Source organism: Sceloporus undulatus, chromosome 5, assembly GCF_019175285.1.
Source record: "Sceloporus undulatus isolate JIND9_A2432 ecotype Alabama chromosome 5, SceUnd_v1.1, whole genome shotgun sequence".
NCBI classification, from domain to species: Eukaryota; Metazoa; Chordata; class Lepidosauria; order Squamata; family Phrynosomatidae; genus Sceloporus; species Sceloporus undulatus.
Window position 1 is genome coordinate 107355906 of NC_056526.1, and position 16794 is coordinate 107372699.

Below are 16794 nucleotides of genomic sequence, written 5' to 3' on the forward strand. Positions count from 1 at the left end.
CTTTGGAGAATTTTTGCAAACTGCAGGAATAAATCAATGAATTCCTACAAATTGTAGCACGTTCCGGCTGTACTAGCTGAGCTTAAGATTTGCACCCAGCCCTTTTCTCTTACCCAGAGCTGAGTGTATCAAAACTAGAGAATTTGGATTCTTGCCTCCTATTTGGAGGTGACCCACACAATTTGATTCTCAAGAAATGGCATGCCTATACCATCTACTTTTTGCCTTCATGCTTGCAGGTGAAATAATGAAATATTGCATATGTTTCAAATGGTTACCATTTCATAATTGTACTCCTTTGGGCTCCTATTTAAATGATTGAATAATGCTCCTACATGTACTAAAACATTAATAATAGTAACATTTCATAATTAGCATTATTATCACTACTTGGATTATATACAAATTACATGTCACTATTACACACTAGTATTGCATAATTAAGAAACATTATTGGAGAGGGGAAGGTTATGCAAATAGATTAGTGGGCCTGCTTCATACAAATAAGAGCTGGTGCAGTTTTCAATATTTCTGCAGGAACAAATGTATAGGCCCAATGGAGAAATGGCAAATATGTGAACATACAAACCTGAATTATACACTTGGCCTTAGGCTATCTATCTGAACTGGTAGTGGCTCCCCAAAATTACAGGCAAATATTTATTTCTAGCTTTGCCACTTGAGACCCTTTGTGCTGAACATGTTATGGAATGAAGCCATTGCATATAAATCGTGTGCTCTGTTATTTTCTTATCATTTTAGAATCTTGAATCTCATGGGGCAGAAAATTGATTTATTCCCTCCTCATAACCCAGAGTGACCCCTGACAGATTGAAGCAGTGCTTTCTGTTATATGGGTAGTTGGTTGCCGTTGATTCCCATGGGGAAAAGGGATGCTGCATTTAGAATAATCTTGAAGTCAAGACAAAAACTGTCCAGGTCCTTAATACTATGTTATTCATCTTTCATGAGAAGAAACCTCAAAAGGGATGTTGATGCAGAAGACTGTCTTGAGCTATCATCCATCCCAGTAGCCATAATTCTTTCACTACTGTTACTTCCAGGAGCAACATCAATAAATTACCTTAGAGTAAATATGAAGAGCTTAGGTTTTAAAGTAGTTGATTTGGCATGGGTGCATCTTTCAAAAAAGTCAACATAATTCCTACAAACCTCTAACACAATGCTAGTCAAAATGGTAGTCTATGGACCTGTATCAGTCTATGATCCATGAACCAGTAGTTGAAACAGTTATAGCCATCAGGCACAAATATGACCCTGGTCCCTGACACACTGGGAATGACAGTCCCCAAATGAGAAACCCGAAGAAGCTCTGTCCTAGGACTCATTCCAACATCAAGATATTCACTTTACCTTCACCCTCTGTTAATCCTATTCCTGACTGCTTCACTGCTTCTTGTCCATTCTGGTTCATCTTTCCTCTGTGGAGAAATACAATTGAGCAGCTGTTAACAAAGCCTCCCACTATCAGTGTTGCAAAAATACAGATACAGTGAAGAACAAAGACATTTTGCTACAAGAGGAAAATATGCAAGTTACAGGCTATTCACAAGGCATGTGTGTGTGTGTGTGTCCATGTCCATGTGTATTTACTCCCTTGTTTTCTGCCTGGAATGAGGTTTCATGACAGAATTTTAAAGGGTCAGTTTTCTCACCCAGGGGTGCACGAAGAACGTCATCATGGCACGCCTGGTGTAAACGGGCGTGTGCCAAGATGGTGCCCTGGGGGAGGAAGAAGGGCTTTGAGTGTGTAAATGCTCAGCCCTTCTTCACCCCTAGAACACAGTCAGGCTGGCACAAAGTGCCATTGCTAGCTTTGTCTTCCATCATTTTCTCCAATCTCCAGTCATCTGGTTTGTTAGCCATTATAACATGGTATGAGAGATGGTTGAGAGAAACGGCATGTGCTTGGTGAAAATCTCCCATAAGAGTGCTGGCATGAAAGGTATTTATTATTGTTGTGGATAATTCTTGTTGAATTTGTACTGGTTTTAGGGCTGCTTTAATATTGGGAATTAGGTACACAAATTCAAAACATAAATATGTACACAGATGTTGGCTGTAGTCCAATGCGTAACTAGCTGAAAGTAATATTCCATGTTTATATGGAAGGCTGAGAGCATAAATTTGTATGAGTAAGTGAGAATGGGATTGCAGTTTTCATTCAAGTGATGTTCACTTGAGCAAACAAGCACAGGATTAGATTGCTCATAAATATGTAGTAGCAGGAAAGGGAGGAAAATAATTAGAATACCAAACTCTTTATTTTTTTTCTCAATGATTAGCAAGAGAATACTAAATAAAGTCAAAAGCCTTACATTCTTGGGATGGGAAACAAATTGTTGTCCCCTGTGGTGGTGGTGCTACTGCTACTTCCTTCACTATCCATGCTGTATCCACTGCCAAAGGTACTGGCTGATGAACCAGTCGAGGAGACTGAACTATCTCCGGGTCGGTGGTTGGTAGTCCTTGCTGTAGAAGGTCGGAATAATTGGTTACCAAATAGGCCATAATAGCACACATGTAAGCAATACTTAACAAGCAACCAGCTATTCATGACATAGCACCTAAACAATTTCCACAAAACATTTTGCCTGTTGCTTCTATGCCCTGATTTTTTCCCCCTGATTTTGTCATGTGTGGGATAACTTGTCTAACATATATCATGAAGTTTTAGTTACAATGCCTCGTGTTTACTATTCTAACTTTATCAGAATTACTGGAAAACAAAGGCCAAGTTCATCTGCCAGTCAGTGGCAAGACAGAATCAAGCCCTATTCATTTTAGCAAAACTGCTTTTGTGTTATATTATTGAACAATTTTTGAGAAACCATATACAGTGGGCCCTTTCCTTACGTGGGGGATCTGTTCATGATTCTCCTGCACAAGGGGAATTCTGTGTATACTCATGCCCCATTGAAAATAACGGTGTGTGTGCTTACGGTGCCATGTGCCATGTGTGCATCATATGTTTTACTGATGTGAGGCTTCAGTGTAAGCTTGAAGCCATGTATAGTGTGTCTGTGTACAGCATGGGTACACTGTATAGTTATATATAGAGAATATATACAGTGTGTGTGTGTGTGTGTGTGTGTGTGTGTGTATAGTACAATTAAATAGTGTATTACATGCCACAGTTACAGCAGTGCCATGATACTACATTTATTGCCATGGCTCCAAAATATGGAATCCTGGGATTTGTGGTTTCAGGTACTCAGAATTATCTGCCAGAGAACTTTGTTCTTCTCCTTTTTCTATATTACTACTACTACTACTACTACTACTACCATTACTGGGACTGACAGAATGGCCTTTTCTGATGATCTCAGGGCCTGGGCTGGCTCATACAGCAACAGAGCTTCTTAGAGAATTTGCAGTGCCTTACCAAACTACAAATCCCAGGATTACATATTATGGAACCATGATAATTAATGTACTATCAAACTCATGTATCTGCAAGGTGCAAAAACACTGAAAGGTCAGAAAAAAATGTCTTGTCAGTCAGTAGCACTTACAGCTATACAAGCAACATCTTTCTCAACTGTCTCTCAACTGCATTTATGACTATATTTCTCATCTCTTAGTTTAGAATTCAGATAATAATTTGGTTGCTGTTTTATTGTAAAGGTCTGTTTAAGGAAACAATCTCAACCCGAATTCTCACTTCATGGGAAAATCCCATTTCTAATATCCAAAGATAATATGTGAACTCCTCTGACCACCTGTGTGCACCAAATGGCTATATATTCATTAATTCATTCTTTTGATTCTTTTAATTCTAAACTCATTACCTTCTCCCATTGGGGCAAATAGAGAGAGATACTGAAAATGCAACATTGTAATGCCATAGAAAACAGGTTGTGTCAATGATGCACTTGATTGTCACATTTAGATAACATATTTCAATAACACAATTCTCTAAGATAATACAGCACTATCAAAGACTAAAATGTCTTTATTTAGAGAAGATATTTAACCATGGTATGGTCCACTATGTTGTGCAAAGAATTAAAGGATTAAAAAAAAATTTTTTTTTGCACTAGTTTATATATATTTCTGATGTCACCCAAAAAGTGTTGTGATTCTCCAAAGCAATGCCCTTCCACAAGCCTCAAAGATTCAGGTCACAGTTCAATACATTTGCCAAATGGGGGCCATTAGGTATAGGATTCTGAGCAATTTCATGAAATGGCATGTCAGGGTAGAAAGTAAGTATTGAAAGCAAGAGCACTGAAATGTGGCAGTACTCTGGTAAAGCCAGAGCAAGGAGACAGCTAAAGATTACTGAGGTTCATAGACTGAACAGTGGAAAGGGAGAGTGTTTGAAAATTGTTTCCTTTTCTGGCATCTAAAAGATCTTCTTTTCCCCTTTGGGGAATTATATATAGAAAAGCTTGTAATAAAGAACCCTTAATGATCAGTACATTTATTAACGTATGCTGCAAACCAATGACAGAATATGAAAGAGAGAGTCTGGTTGTTAAAAAAAATCGGTATGGGAAAGTAACACAGTAGTTCTTCCTGTGCTATCATCCTGGCTGGCCCAAAAACAGTAGAAAACAATAAAAATAAAAATAACCTCCCCCTCCACAAAATGCAGAATTTGAGAAAGAGAGGTGAGAAAACTGAAACATCTAAAATGTGAGGAAGTACACAATAAAGCAATTCCTCCCTTTAACTAAAAGTATCATGGTTGTTACTTTAAGATGAGATGGTGTGATGCAGTAGATAAAGTAGATCTGGGTTGAAATCCTCATTCAACCGTGAAGCTCAAATGGCCTTTGACAAGTCATTGTCACTCAGCCCAAGCTACTTCACTGCTTTCTGTGCAAAACGCTGTGTAAAAAGTAAGTTATTGTACAAGACACAACACATGTGGATGTCAGAAGAATCTTCCAGGGGTTGCTCTCATCAATATGTCAAGGCAGACTCCTCCCCCTTTTTAAAGATTAGAAAATTTGCATTTCTTATACCCTGAGAGACAATATGTGATAACCCGTATACACTGTTCTATGTTCATTTGTGGAAGTGTACAGTTGTGGTTCCAGTAGATTGCAGAGCAGGGCTGAGATGAGAAACAAGGCCCTCTTAATGCCTGTGCTGAAAGACTACCTGCCTTTGGCCTTTCTTTAGCAGTGACTTGGTGACAGCTGTTCCACTGGGCTAAATGAACTGTTTTTCATCCTGGATGCTCATCCTGTTCCTTTCCTCCACATTCTGTTTTCAATGTGTGTTATGTCTTAAGTTATTCATATGAAACCACCATATGAAACAGTTGGAAGGAGGCATCCAGAGATGTGGAGCATGGCGTCGTCAGTATGTGGGTTATATAAACATCAGTATGTTTATTTGAACTGGGAGTCGAGCTGCTGAAGTGATGAGCCCATACCTGGATGCACTGATGAGCTAGTTGAGGGCTAATAAGATGAGGATGAATCCTGCCATTTCTTGTACTGTATTTAGAAATTGTCCTGGAAGGGGTAGCATCCCTTCTGAAGGAATGGCTGTTTAACTTAAGAATAGTTCCCAGATCCAGCCAGTGATTGGTGTGCCAGTGGTGGAGAATTCTTGTTATATCCAGTTGTGGTAGATTTGTCAACCCCAGTTGTTTTTAGACCAAAATAGGGTGGTTCCAGTAGTCTATGAAGTAATAACCTCTTGACTGGATTTCTCTAGTACAGTCTATGTAGGGCTGTGCTTCAAGATTGTTTGGAAGCTGCAACCCGTGCAGCTACATTGCATTGCTACATTGCTTTTTGGGTCAGCAGGGATGAAATATATTACTCGGAAATTAAGAAGGCTCCGTTATTTGAAGGTGAGCCTCTAAGATCAATTTAACATTTGAGTTTTGCTCTATAAACGCCTATATGACCGAGAACACTGGTACTTCAAGGAATGTTTCCTCTGATATATTCCTCCTGTGCCACAAACAGATAAATATTAGTAGAGAACAATGGCTCTCTGTGGTTGCCCTCATTATATGGTACTCAATGGTGGCTGGTATTTTCCATGTTAGTGGGGGTAGTGAATCTACTTCAGGTTTTAGCACACACTTTAAAGGGGCAATCTGAGGTGTTTAACATGCCTCTACTATCTCTTGATATTATGACAGTCTTCAGAATAGAGTTTACATGAATCTGGTATATCAAATGGTTATCTGAACATCCTTATGACCTTCCATTGTATCTATCTAGCATATCTGAAATGGCTAACAGAGAGATGAATACTACCTTTCTCTACGTTTTATCCACTGAATAGAAATCTCTATCCTGAGCTTCCAAAGAACAATTTTCTTTTAAGCCATACCTCCATACCTATGCTAAAGACAAAGGTGCTTTCTGAGACAAATACAATACTATCCTGAGTGATGACAGCCTTTTTAGCCTTTTGTGTTACATGAACACAATTTCTCCTTTTTCTTCCCCTGCTGTGAACTTCCACTGTCCCTGAACTGGATTTTTGACACATGAGAACACAATAAATATGCAAATGATAACAAGAATGAAAACAACAATAATAATGTTGCATCCAAGTTGAAACTCTAGTGTGCCACGATAGGCTTTAATCATACAAAAATGGCTCAGTCATGTTTAAGCAGATCAGGTTCAATGTATGCCACTTAGTAGACGATGTGAGCACAGTTAATCCAATTTCTGAGAGATGATATTACTTCCCTGTACAAAATGCCCTGTATCAAACAGCCTTTCAAAATGGGGTTGGCACACTAGCAGTAATATTGGGAAAGGATTTGTCAACCAAACTGAATATTGCAGTGCAGACTGAAATCATTTCAGTGTGTAATGCATTGGCAGACATGGCAAGAAGGCGTTTGGTAAGGCTGACTTCTTGGCCATGTCTTTCTGCTCACCTCCTTCAGGCTTGACCGGTCCATCAGACATCACTTTTCTGAGGGCTAGTTGACTTTGGTCTTTGTTGTCACTGGCTGGTGGAGGCAGATTGTCAGACTGAGTTCTTTGAATTGGGAGGACTCCTGCTATGCTGTGTCTGTGCTGCTTCCTTGCATGATTAGACTGACCGCTTTTATGTGCTGCTGTGGCAGTGTGGGTGAAATGGAAACCCAGAATATGTATCCTCAGATGGAACCAGCTTAAATGTTAGTCATGCAAACAGAAGTGGGGGAATTTTCTTTTCTGTACTTAAGTAGGTACGTGTCTTTGAACACCAAAGAGACATCACATGCACAGCATTAAAGGGTAATTAAACTGGCTGTTTCTTTTTTAATTAAAAGAAAAGGATGAAGATGACAGAGGGGATTTTATCTCCCACTTTCTGCATTTTGCAATGGGGACTGTATGGTATACCAAATAATAATGGAGACAAACACAATGATGTCACAGTTGGATTATATCAATTTGCCAGTGACTAAGACCTCAACCTGTAATTCCATGAGAGGTTTACACATGGTGCTTTGTGAAAGAGCTGTAATTTTTAAACTTCAAAGTGGCCTAACAAGTAAAAATTTTTTTAAACCATCACATCCAACCTTGCATACTGTAGACCCCAAGAGAGATAATTATATGGTTGTTAACTTTAGCAATATCTAATTTTCTCAGTAGCAATCTGTATTTTATTGTTTGTCAGTTCTACAATAATGCTGTTGGCTTAAGGAAGCACTTCATAGTTGTTGATTTGAAAAAACCTTCCTCAAAAAAAAAAATATTTACCACGACAAAACTTACCTATTTCCAATAAAATCTTATGTGCCCCAAATGACACTGATACTCAATACATCTTTCTCATTTGCTTCCTAATGTTTGTAAATACTTTCCTTGATAAGCTGTGTAACCTTACAGGGAGGGTGGAAATCAGGTGTATGATATTTAGATTGTGGTTGAGGTATTTAGTGTGGCACCAAAGCAAAAACAACAACAACAACAACAACAAACAAACAAACAAAACCAGCAAAAAATTCCCACAAGTTGTGCAAAGTCATGGAATACTGAACAAATGGAGACAGTAATAGAGAAACAGCCAGTTTCATTGCATTCTCTGTAAATAAAAAAGGGATATCTAAATAGAAGGAATATATTGCATTTATATGTATTCACACGAAGATACACGGAGAGAACATTGAACAGGTGGAACACACCGTGTGCTCAAAGCAGAAAGAAAAGGCCAGCAGGGAAGGGAGAGGGAAGAGTTTGGGGTGAGGGTGGGGTAAAAAGGAGGGAGGCAACAGATGAACATTAAGCTGCCATGCTGAGGAATTTTATTTGCGTCTTTTACTTGGTTGAAGGCGGAGCTGCTGGACAGCTGCTTCAGCAGCAGCGATGGCTGCCCCAGCGTCTTCAAGGTGGGTTTGAGTGACGCTGGTTTTGCTTTGGCTGCGAGATGGTCCATGAGAGCGCAGGTGTCCTTCGGAGGAAGACTTGGAGCTTCCTGGACTGCTGTGGGACTTCTCAATAGTGGGCACCTGCATGTCTGGCAGTTGAAAGAAAAGATAAAGCCTGGGAATCAGAATTGGTTTTATTACTGTTCTTTACCAACGTTATGATCTTTATCATCTGCCCCAGAGCCACAAAATGATGATAGCTATTTTTTGATAGCCCTTTCAAACCTTAACACTCTGCATGTACCTTCTGAAAGTTGCTTAATAATCTTGAAAGGGAGGTAAGTATACTCCTGAATACTTGGGAATGGGATGCTCAGTTTCCGAAAGAGTACTTTTCTTAAAACTATTGAGTGATTTCCTGACACAGGTGAAAATTAACATAGAATTCATTAATTCTTTTAGCCTGGAGTTGAGTATTACATAGCCTATGGGCTTCATGAGACCCCAAAACATTTTCTAGTCTTCCTTGATGTAGCAGGTCCATTCAAGATGACAGAGGCTGACTCTGTCTCTGTCAAGATGGCAGAAGCTGACATGCTGACTGTCATAATGGAAAACCAGGCCTGATGAGTCCACCAGGGTGCTATCCAATTTACCTCCACCTCCTCCATCCTTATTTTTCTTAACACCTTGGACAGCACCACTGGAAAAGAGGCATAACACAACACCCTGGGACAAGTTACCATGACAGCATCAAAAGTCAAATCTCGATTCAAACTGAGGCAGTTTGTGATTCTCCTGAAAGGTGAAAAGATCCACTCATGGAGTACCAAACATTTGTACTATCCTTTGAAATACCAAAGAATTTAGAACCCATTCCCAAAGTTCCAGGCTCTCATTGCTTAACCAAATGGCCTATTTAGACTGAATCCACACCAGCAAAATAATCTGGACCCAATGTACAGTATTTTGCCCCACTGACTCATAAAAACCTGGACTCAAATTGTATTGCTGGGCACACTTTCTCCCACTTCCCAGCATGCATAAACCTATCAGGCAATAGCCTTTTAAATTTTTCTATCAATCTTACTACTTTGCAGTCTCACTGGATGACTCTCCCATTCAATCCTTTCTCCCACCCTTTGCACCCAGTTGGTAATGAAGAAACATTATATGTCTCCTGACACAGGCAGCCTTGAGGAAAAGGAAAAAGAAAATAAACTTTCTTTCCTCATTTCCCTTTCTTCTCCAAATCCTTAATTGAATTAGGATGGGTGTCTACAGGAAAAAAAAAATCTTCTCAGTGTAATGTTTGTCTGGTGTTGCTTCTCCTGCCCTATCTATGCCCTTGTCACCCATTCCAAGTGCTTCTGATAGCCAGAACTTTTCATAAGCAGAGAAATCAACCCCTGGCCTTTTATGTGAGATGGAAACAAACATTTGAATTGAATCCTGTAGTGAAACAGAACCTGGAAAGAGAAGAATGAATGAATGAATGAATGAATGCCCATCCAGGATAAATAGTTTTTTCTTGGAAACTGCAGAGTAAGAAGTGAGTTTTTCTAAATTGCATTAAAGCCTAAGAAAAGTGCCTTCAGTGTGAATAGTAATACATTGAAATCAAACAGCATTGGAACTGAGATTGATATGGATTTCTTTTTGTCCTTAATCTCAATCAACACCTCATCCAAGGCTTCACAAATAAAATGGAATCCTCAAAAAGACATGTAGTTAAATTACTTTTGGATTTGTTATCAAGATTCCATTTTTTTTAGCCAAAGCTGATGCCTAGCACTGTTATCATCTGCCATAGCTCATGAAGCAAATTGACTAGAATCAAGACTAGTGTCTGCCAGAGAAGCAGATGCCTTAACCAATTTATTGACCTCCTGTCAGAGCTTAGTTTCTCCCTTGGGAAGCAGAGACTGTAAGTCATAGCCCAACAAATAGTGGCTGTGGTGAACAGGGAGCTCGCCAAAGCAACTCTGATGGCAAGAGCAGCAGGGGCTGCATGTGACCTGCATAAAAAGTTGTCCAGCCTCATAAGCTCTGGACTCTTAAGCATCAATAAGAGGCAGCTTCAATTTCTTCATCACTTTAGTAGACAATGAATTCAAGCAGTTAGCAAAAGCTGTAGCCACCCTTACCAGAGCAGGATGAGCCCATTCCCCTTCCATAGCCTCTGCAAGCACTTCATGGAAGAATATAACTGAATCCTCTTGCTTAGCCATAGGCTTGATTTCTGGAACACTTTTGACAGTGTTATAGGCAGCTTCCAGCATATGTGGAAGCCACTGGGAGAATGGATGAATGGCACTGGCACCTGTGGCACGACAAGCACAAGCCCTATTATATCTAATGGGACTTGAGTATACACACTTTTTGCCTTATATGTGTGTGTGTGTGGGGGGTTCCAGAATGGATCCCCCATAAGGTAAGGGTGGATTGTACCAGAAACCTTGATGCTAGAAACCAACCCCAAGACTTTCCCACTTTTGAAAGAAGGATAGGATATTGTTCCAATTGAAGCAAATGGGGAGAAACATGCTCAGAAAGATAATCCCCTCCTTTAGGGATAACTCTCCTTCCCCCTTGTCCAAAGTCTCTGGAGAGACAGAAGACTCCTCACCTACCTTCACACACTCCTTTCTATTTTCCTGAGAAGAGAATGAAGAATCTGAAGAATTATGCTTTCTTGAATGTTTTTCATGCTTCTTGTCACTAGTGTTGGAGAACTCTTGTATCTTTTTTGTGCCTTTCCTTATGACATTCAGCACACCCAACATTTTGGGCAGTTGTCCCACAACTGCGCCTGATAGCTCTCTAGCATGGTTAACCAGTGCACAGGTTCCAGCTGCCTCCATTGCATGAATGGGAACTGGATTATGTCTCCCAATAAGGGTGCACACCTTGAAGATCCTTTGACTATGTGCAATTAATCACCAATTCCTCATTAGAGGATAGCTTGGGATGGTGATCCATAACTATTAAGCTGAAACTGACCCCATTAGGTGGTACATCTCTAAACAAATAAAAGTATTTTGACCCACAAACCAGAGAAATTCTCATCAGAAACCAACCCCCAAGAAGACCAAAGTTGTCAAAGTGTGAAAAGCCCTGTCCTGACTCAAGCTGAGGCAGAATGGAATTGGGAAGATTGAATTGGCTCATAAGGATGACTGAACGATCAGAAGCCCTACCTGTGAAGCACAAGGAAGAAGCCACACTTCCGCACGAAGGATGGCTTCTTCACATTGCATGAAAAACACTGCATCTTTCCTTGTTTCCTTTGTATCATTTATGCTGACATCTTGTTCAGGATTTATGATGTACTATGCTAGATTTTTGACCTCATAAACTTTGGCATTTACATTTATATCATAGCACTATTTCCACAATTGCAAATGTTCCCTAAAATTCACCTTAAAAGCCAGACAGCTGCACCAACTAAAAGAATTCTGTGGCACTGGTGAGAGGGGTACTAAAGGATGACATGAGTTGCGGTACCAGTTATGACATGAACCCACAGGGGTCCCTGTCACTACCCATCACACCATAGCTCACTGACACTACTTGTCACACCATAGCTCACTAGGGGAAAGGGGTTGGATGCCCTTCAGTGCCCATTCCACTAGTGCTGCAAAACTCCTTCAGTTGAGTGGCTTTCTGGCTTTTAAAGTGTGTAATCTTGGCCTTAGTTTAATAATATGACAAGATATGTTATACTATGTTATTGTCCTCCCACACTTAACATAACTGGCTATCAAAGAGAAAAAGGAGGAATAATACACTACAAGATAATGTCATATTTCCTGGTATGAAAATTTTCAAGGAAGAGAAGAAAAGAGACACGAAATGGAAGTTGTTTGTGCTCTTCATGAAGAGACACATATACAATGTACATAACACATTCTCAAAGAGAAAATAATTGCATACCCTTTGATGGGTCAGGGAAAATTCCATGGCTTCTGCTTTTGATGACAGATGGTTTTGGTGACTGTTGGCTGCTCTGACCAGAATGAGATTTCCCATGGTCAATACTTTCACTCTGTTCTTTTAGAGTATACCACCTGGGAGTATTGTCCAGCTGAGAAGAACTAGACAGTTCAATTAAGACCTATGTGATGACACAGAAAGCAAATGAGTTAATAAATGTCAAGTGGCATGAGAAGTCTGATCCTGATCTGATTCATGTGCACTTTCTCAGGGGTTTCTTAAAACAAGCTCTGATAAACACATTGTGTTTGCTGTACAATGAAAAGACAATTTTATGGGGTGGGGGGGGGGGAAGAAAGAGCCTAAATCCAATTGTTAGTCTCAACCAGAAGAGAACCATTGCATCAATGATAGTATGCTGTCAATGCTTACATAGGTTTGTAGATTCAATGTATCTACTCTGGTTGGAACTAAACAATTGGATTTAAGCCTAGGCTGATAGCTAAAATAATCTTTTTGTTTCCAATTCCCCTATCACTGATTTTGGAGACAAACTGTACCAGTATATTGATTTATGTGGCCATGATTTTTATTAGAGTTATTGCTGCATCATTAGCATACATGGCTCCTTGAAGCAAAGGACTTTATCACACACAGGCAAATTGAGGTAAAAGTGGTTAAATCCTGTGCAGAAACTGGATTTAAAAGTCTGCAAAACACCTGCAAAAGATATATCAGAGAAAGGTAGGTTTTGAAGAGTATTTCAATGGAACAAGAGATTATTGGACTAAGACTCCAGGAGACCAGTGTTCAAATCCCCGCTGAGCATGGAAACCCACTGGATGAGCTTGGATAAGTCACTCTTGTAGCTTCAGAGGAAGGCAATGACAATGTCCTGCTGAAGAAGTCTTGCCAAAAAAACTAGGAGATGGTTGTTATAAGTTGGAGTTTACTTGATGTCATATAACAAATGCACCAGCAAATATGAATGTTGGCCATGCTTGATTTTGTGGCCTCTGTTCCCCTCCTCAAATTAGTGAAAAAAGGAGAACATCTATTCCTAAAAGTGGCAATGAACAGTGACTATTTTACACCAAGCCTCCCTGCTTTGTTTTGCTCCCTAGAAGGATTTTTTGAAAAATCAAAACGGAAGTGAACTTCTGATCACTTCCAGTTTGGTTTGGGGGTCTTATTGCAGGAAAATTGTCCTCTGGATATCAGGAGCCTTCCTGATATTATAACCAAATCCTTCCAAGTTTCTGAAAGGAAAACTGGGGTACAAGGGAATGCAAGAGAAACATGTTCAAAAGACAAAGAGATCTTCAGGCACAATGACTGTGAGAGGGAGGAAAGGGCAGGAGAAGTCCATGTAAAGTCTTGCACTAGAACTATGTAGAAAGTCAGGAAAGAGCCCTGGAGTCCTGTATGCCTTTATTCAGTAGCAAGTTCCATTAATTTAAGTGAAGCTTATTCTCATGTACATGAATATAAGACTGCAGTCTTGAGGATTGTCCATTTGAAAATATCTGGCCTCCCCCCCCCCCCCCCCCCCCCCCCCCCCCTTTTTCGGGAGTGCTTTTTTTAAAAAAAGTCATCGCCATCCCCAGAAAGCCTTTCTTTTTTTGATGGTTATCTTCTCTTTCTGACTAACAGTTTTGGTTTCCAATTGTCCAGCATACAAGTTATTGGTTGAATTGTGTAGCTTCTTTGATAATCAAGTTTATATTGTGTTTCTTATGTCTTACAGTCTTTTTAAGAAAGAATTTTTGAGCACTGTTTTGCAGTAGCAGTAACATTTAGAAATAAAATATAGGCAGCTCTTTGTTATTGTAATTGGGCTTGCAGTTTCTTCAGCCTGATGGCAATTCCTGATTATTAATTAATTAAAAGAGACTGGGGAATATGGGTATTTTCTGAAAGAATAGTTCAAGCATTTTAAGTTGTCCAGCATATGCTAGATATTTATGCTTTGTTATCACATTACTTTATGATACTGCTGAACTGTATTTTTATTCTCTCTTAAGTTTTGTTTGAATGATCAGAAAATGCTGGCATGCACATGTGAATCTTGGATTTTGAATTTTGATTTTAACAATAAGTGGACTCCTATTGGCTTGGTAAAGGGCTTAAACTGGATATACAATGCCAAAAAGGCTCAATCACGTGCAAAATATATTGTGCTTGCACCAAGCACCATCCGTGGTTTGAGTTTCTGTGGACGGCAAGCCCTGGCTTCCCGAATGGCACACACCCAGCAGCAAAAGCGAGCAGGAGTGTGTGCTCATTGAGAAGAATGGGACTTAAGGTCCTGGGTTTTTTTAAAACTATCCAGGGGGGGGGGGGGTAGATCTGAAACAGATCCCAGACGGATAGCAAGGGTGCACTGTATTAACTACTGTTTTTTCTGGTGCATAAAACTACTTTTTAACCCAGGAAAATCTTCTCAAAAGTCGGGGGTCATCTTATAAGCCGGGTGTCATCTTATAGGGCTGGTGCTGAAACTTCTGAGCTGGATTGGAGAATATGTGGTCGCTGCATATGGTGGAGGGAGCTCAAAAACGGCCGTGGCCACATCCCTGCCATATGCTGTGACCGTATGAAAGCAGCAAGGGCGGTGCTTTACAAGTACGGTAGAAAAAAAATCCATTCACCAGGATTCATGGAAAGAAGTGACTTAACACGGTCCCAATGATGAGGTGAGGGGGCGCCTCACTGGAAAGGTGTAAGTGAAAGGCAGAACAAGCTGCAGGCATCCAGGACGCCCAGGGTATGGAAAAAAGAGCTGTGTTTGCACTACTGCTCTGATAGTCTTGGAGACAGGGAGGGCTGGGCAGGCAATGAGAGCTGATCAATCCAAGCAAGCTTTGTATACAACACGTTTTCCTGCTAAGTACCTGCATGTCATAAGCATTTGAATTAAAATTACCATATTGAAATCAAATCTGATTAAAAAAATTTTTTTTATTTGGTGTGCGTTGGAAGACGGGTAGTCTTATATGGTGAGTATATCCCAAACTCTATATTTTAAGTGGAAAAGTTGGGGGTCGTCTTATACGCCTAGTCGTCTTATACGCCAGAAAATATGGTGATGTTGAGTATAATGCATCATTTGTGCTGCCTGGCGTATAAGCATCACACCATGATGCAAAGTCATTCATCTGCTACTGTATTCTACCCAGTCAGGACTCATTTTCATTAAGATAATAATTTCACTAACCTATGCTAGTGTCATGCAGATTTGTGAATTTGGTTCTGAATGGGGAATGATGACCAAAACCTTGTTAGTTCAGGCATTCCACATGAATGCCTGCAGAAACTATGGTTTGCGAATCTACTTTAAACCACAATTTCCACCCCTCATTTGCTAGTCAATCATAGGCTGTAGTCAGTCTGTTTGGGTACCATACCAAACTGTAATTAAACTACTTTAACCAGAGTTTGGTATGATGTATGAACTAAACCAGACAGAGCACCATTATCCACAGTGACATAGAAAGTAGAAATCCTAGAGACATTGCTGCTGATCACATTAAATCCCCTTATCTTTCTTATATTTGGAAATATCAGAATTTCTCATCTGGATGAACAATGAATTATGTGAGTACCATACTGGGTGATGGAAAGCAAGTGGGGAAAAACAAAGGAAACTCACCTCACCAAGGAAGTCATTCGAGGAAAATCTATCATAGTCCCAGACAGTAACTTCAAGAGTTTTCTTCTTCAGCTGCAGTTAAAATTTAAAAGATAATTAAGTGCAATTCCCATCATGAGTTTGATGTCCAGTCCATAAAATATGTTCTACTTATTCCCACCTGACTGCCCCTAGCACTTTTTCAATATGACAGCCATGCTATTATTGTCCTGATATCAACCTTGGGCTTGGAAAATTTATTTCAAGTATGGCTGATATTTGATATCAAGACGGATGAGTTCAGCCTAGGTTGTGTGGAACTTGGAGGAGTTATTCTGCCAAGCTTGGCTGTGTTTTGAAATACCGAGTCCACACTGTGACTTTTAAAAAGTTGATATCATTTATCTGTTTTCCTCCAATGCTCAGCACCAGTGAGTAGGTTTTACTGTATTCACAGTTATGGATGGCTGAGTGAGTTTAAGGGAATACATCAAATACTTCTTTCCAGATTTTCATTCCACTTTAAGTTTGAGGATATCATATTGCCACCTCTTAGGCTGCTCAGATTATTCAGAAGTCCAGTGTGAACCCGCACAAATTTTTGCATTATGTTGCACTTGACATAAGAGTGACTGTGATAATTTGATCATGTTCCCCATGTTGCTTCATGAAAAGACTTCAACATACCAGACTATATACTTAAGAATTCAAACCAAACAAAAACCTTGCTGTCTTGTATATTGTCACCCCTTCTTCGTAATTTAACCTTGAAAAAATAAAATGATAGCTCTATACAGTATATCAGTCCCAAGACAAGTGAAATAGCATTCCTTTGGATCCTTAAATATAACCAATCATTTCCCCTCAAACAGGAAGCTAGCACAAACTCTCAGCACTCCTTCTCTGGCACACT

General features: G+C 39.8%; 1 protein-coding gene across 4 annotated transcripts in view; it reads right to left on the reverse strand.

The window, feature by feature from the left end:
- Window positions 1-16794, reverse strand: part of PCLO (piccolo presynaptic cytomatrix protein) — a 293541-nt gene that overhangs the window by 28766 nt on the left and 247981 nt on the right. Inside the window, exons 18-23 of one of the 4 annotated variants that reach the window (XM_042469224.1) lie at window positions 15903-15974; window positions 12251-12431; window positions 8269-8463; window positions 6890-6964; window positions 2340-2493; window positions 1375-1442 (exon numbers count right to left, since the gene is read on the reverse strand). In XM_042469224.1, coding sequence (XP_042325158.1) covers window positions 1375-1442; window positions 2340-2493; window positions 6890-6964; window positions 8269-8463; window positions 12251-12431; window positions 15903-15974 — 745 coding nt within the window. Of the gene's footprint in view, window positions 1-1374; window positions 1443-2339; window positions 2494-6889; window positions 7073-8268; window positions 8464-12250; window positions 12432-15902; window positions 15975-16794 lie in introns of all 4 variants that reach the window. The other 3 variants (XM_042469223.1, XM_042469221.1, XM_042469225.1) reach the window with 3 other exon arrangements.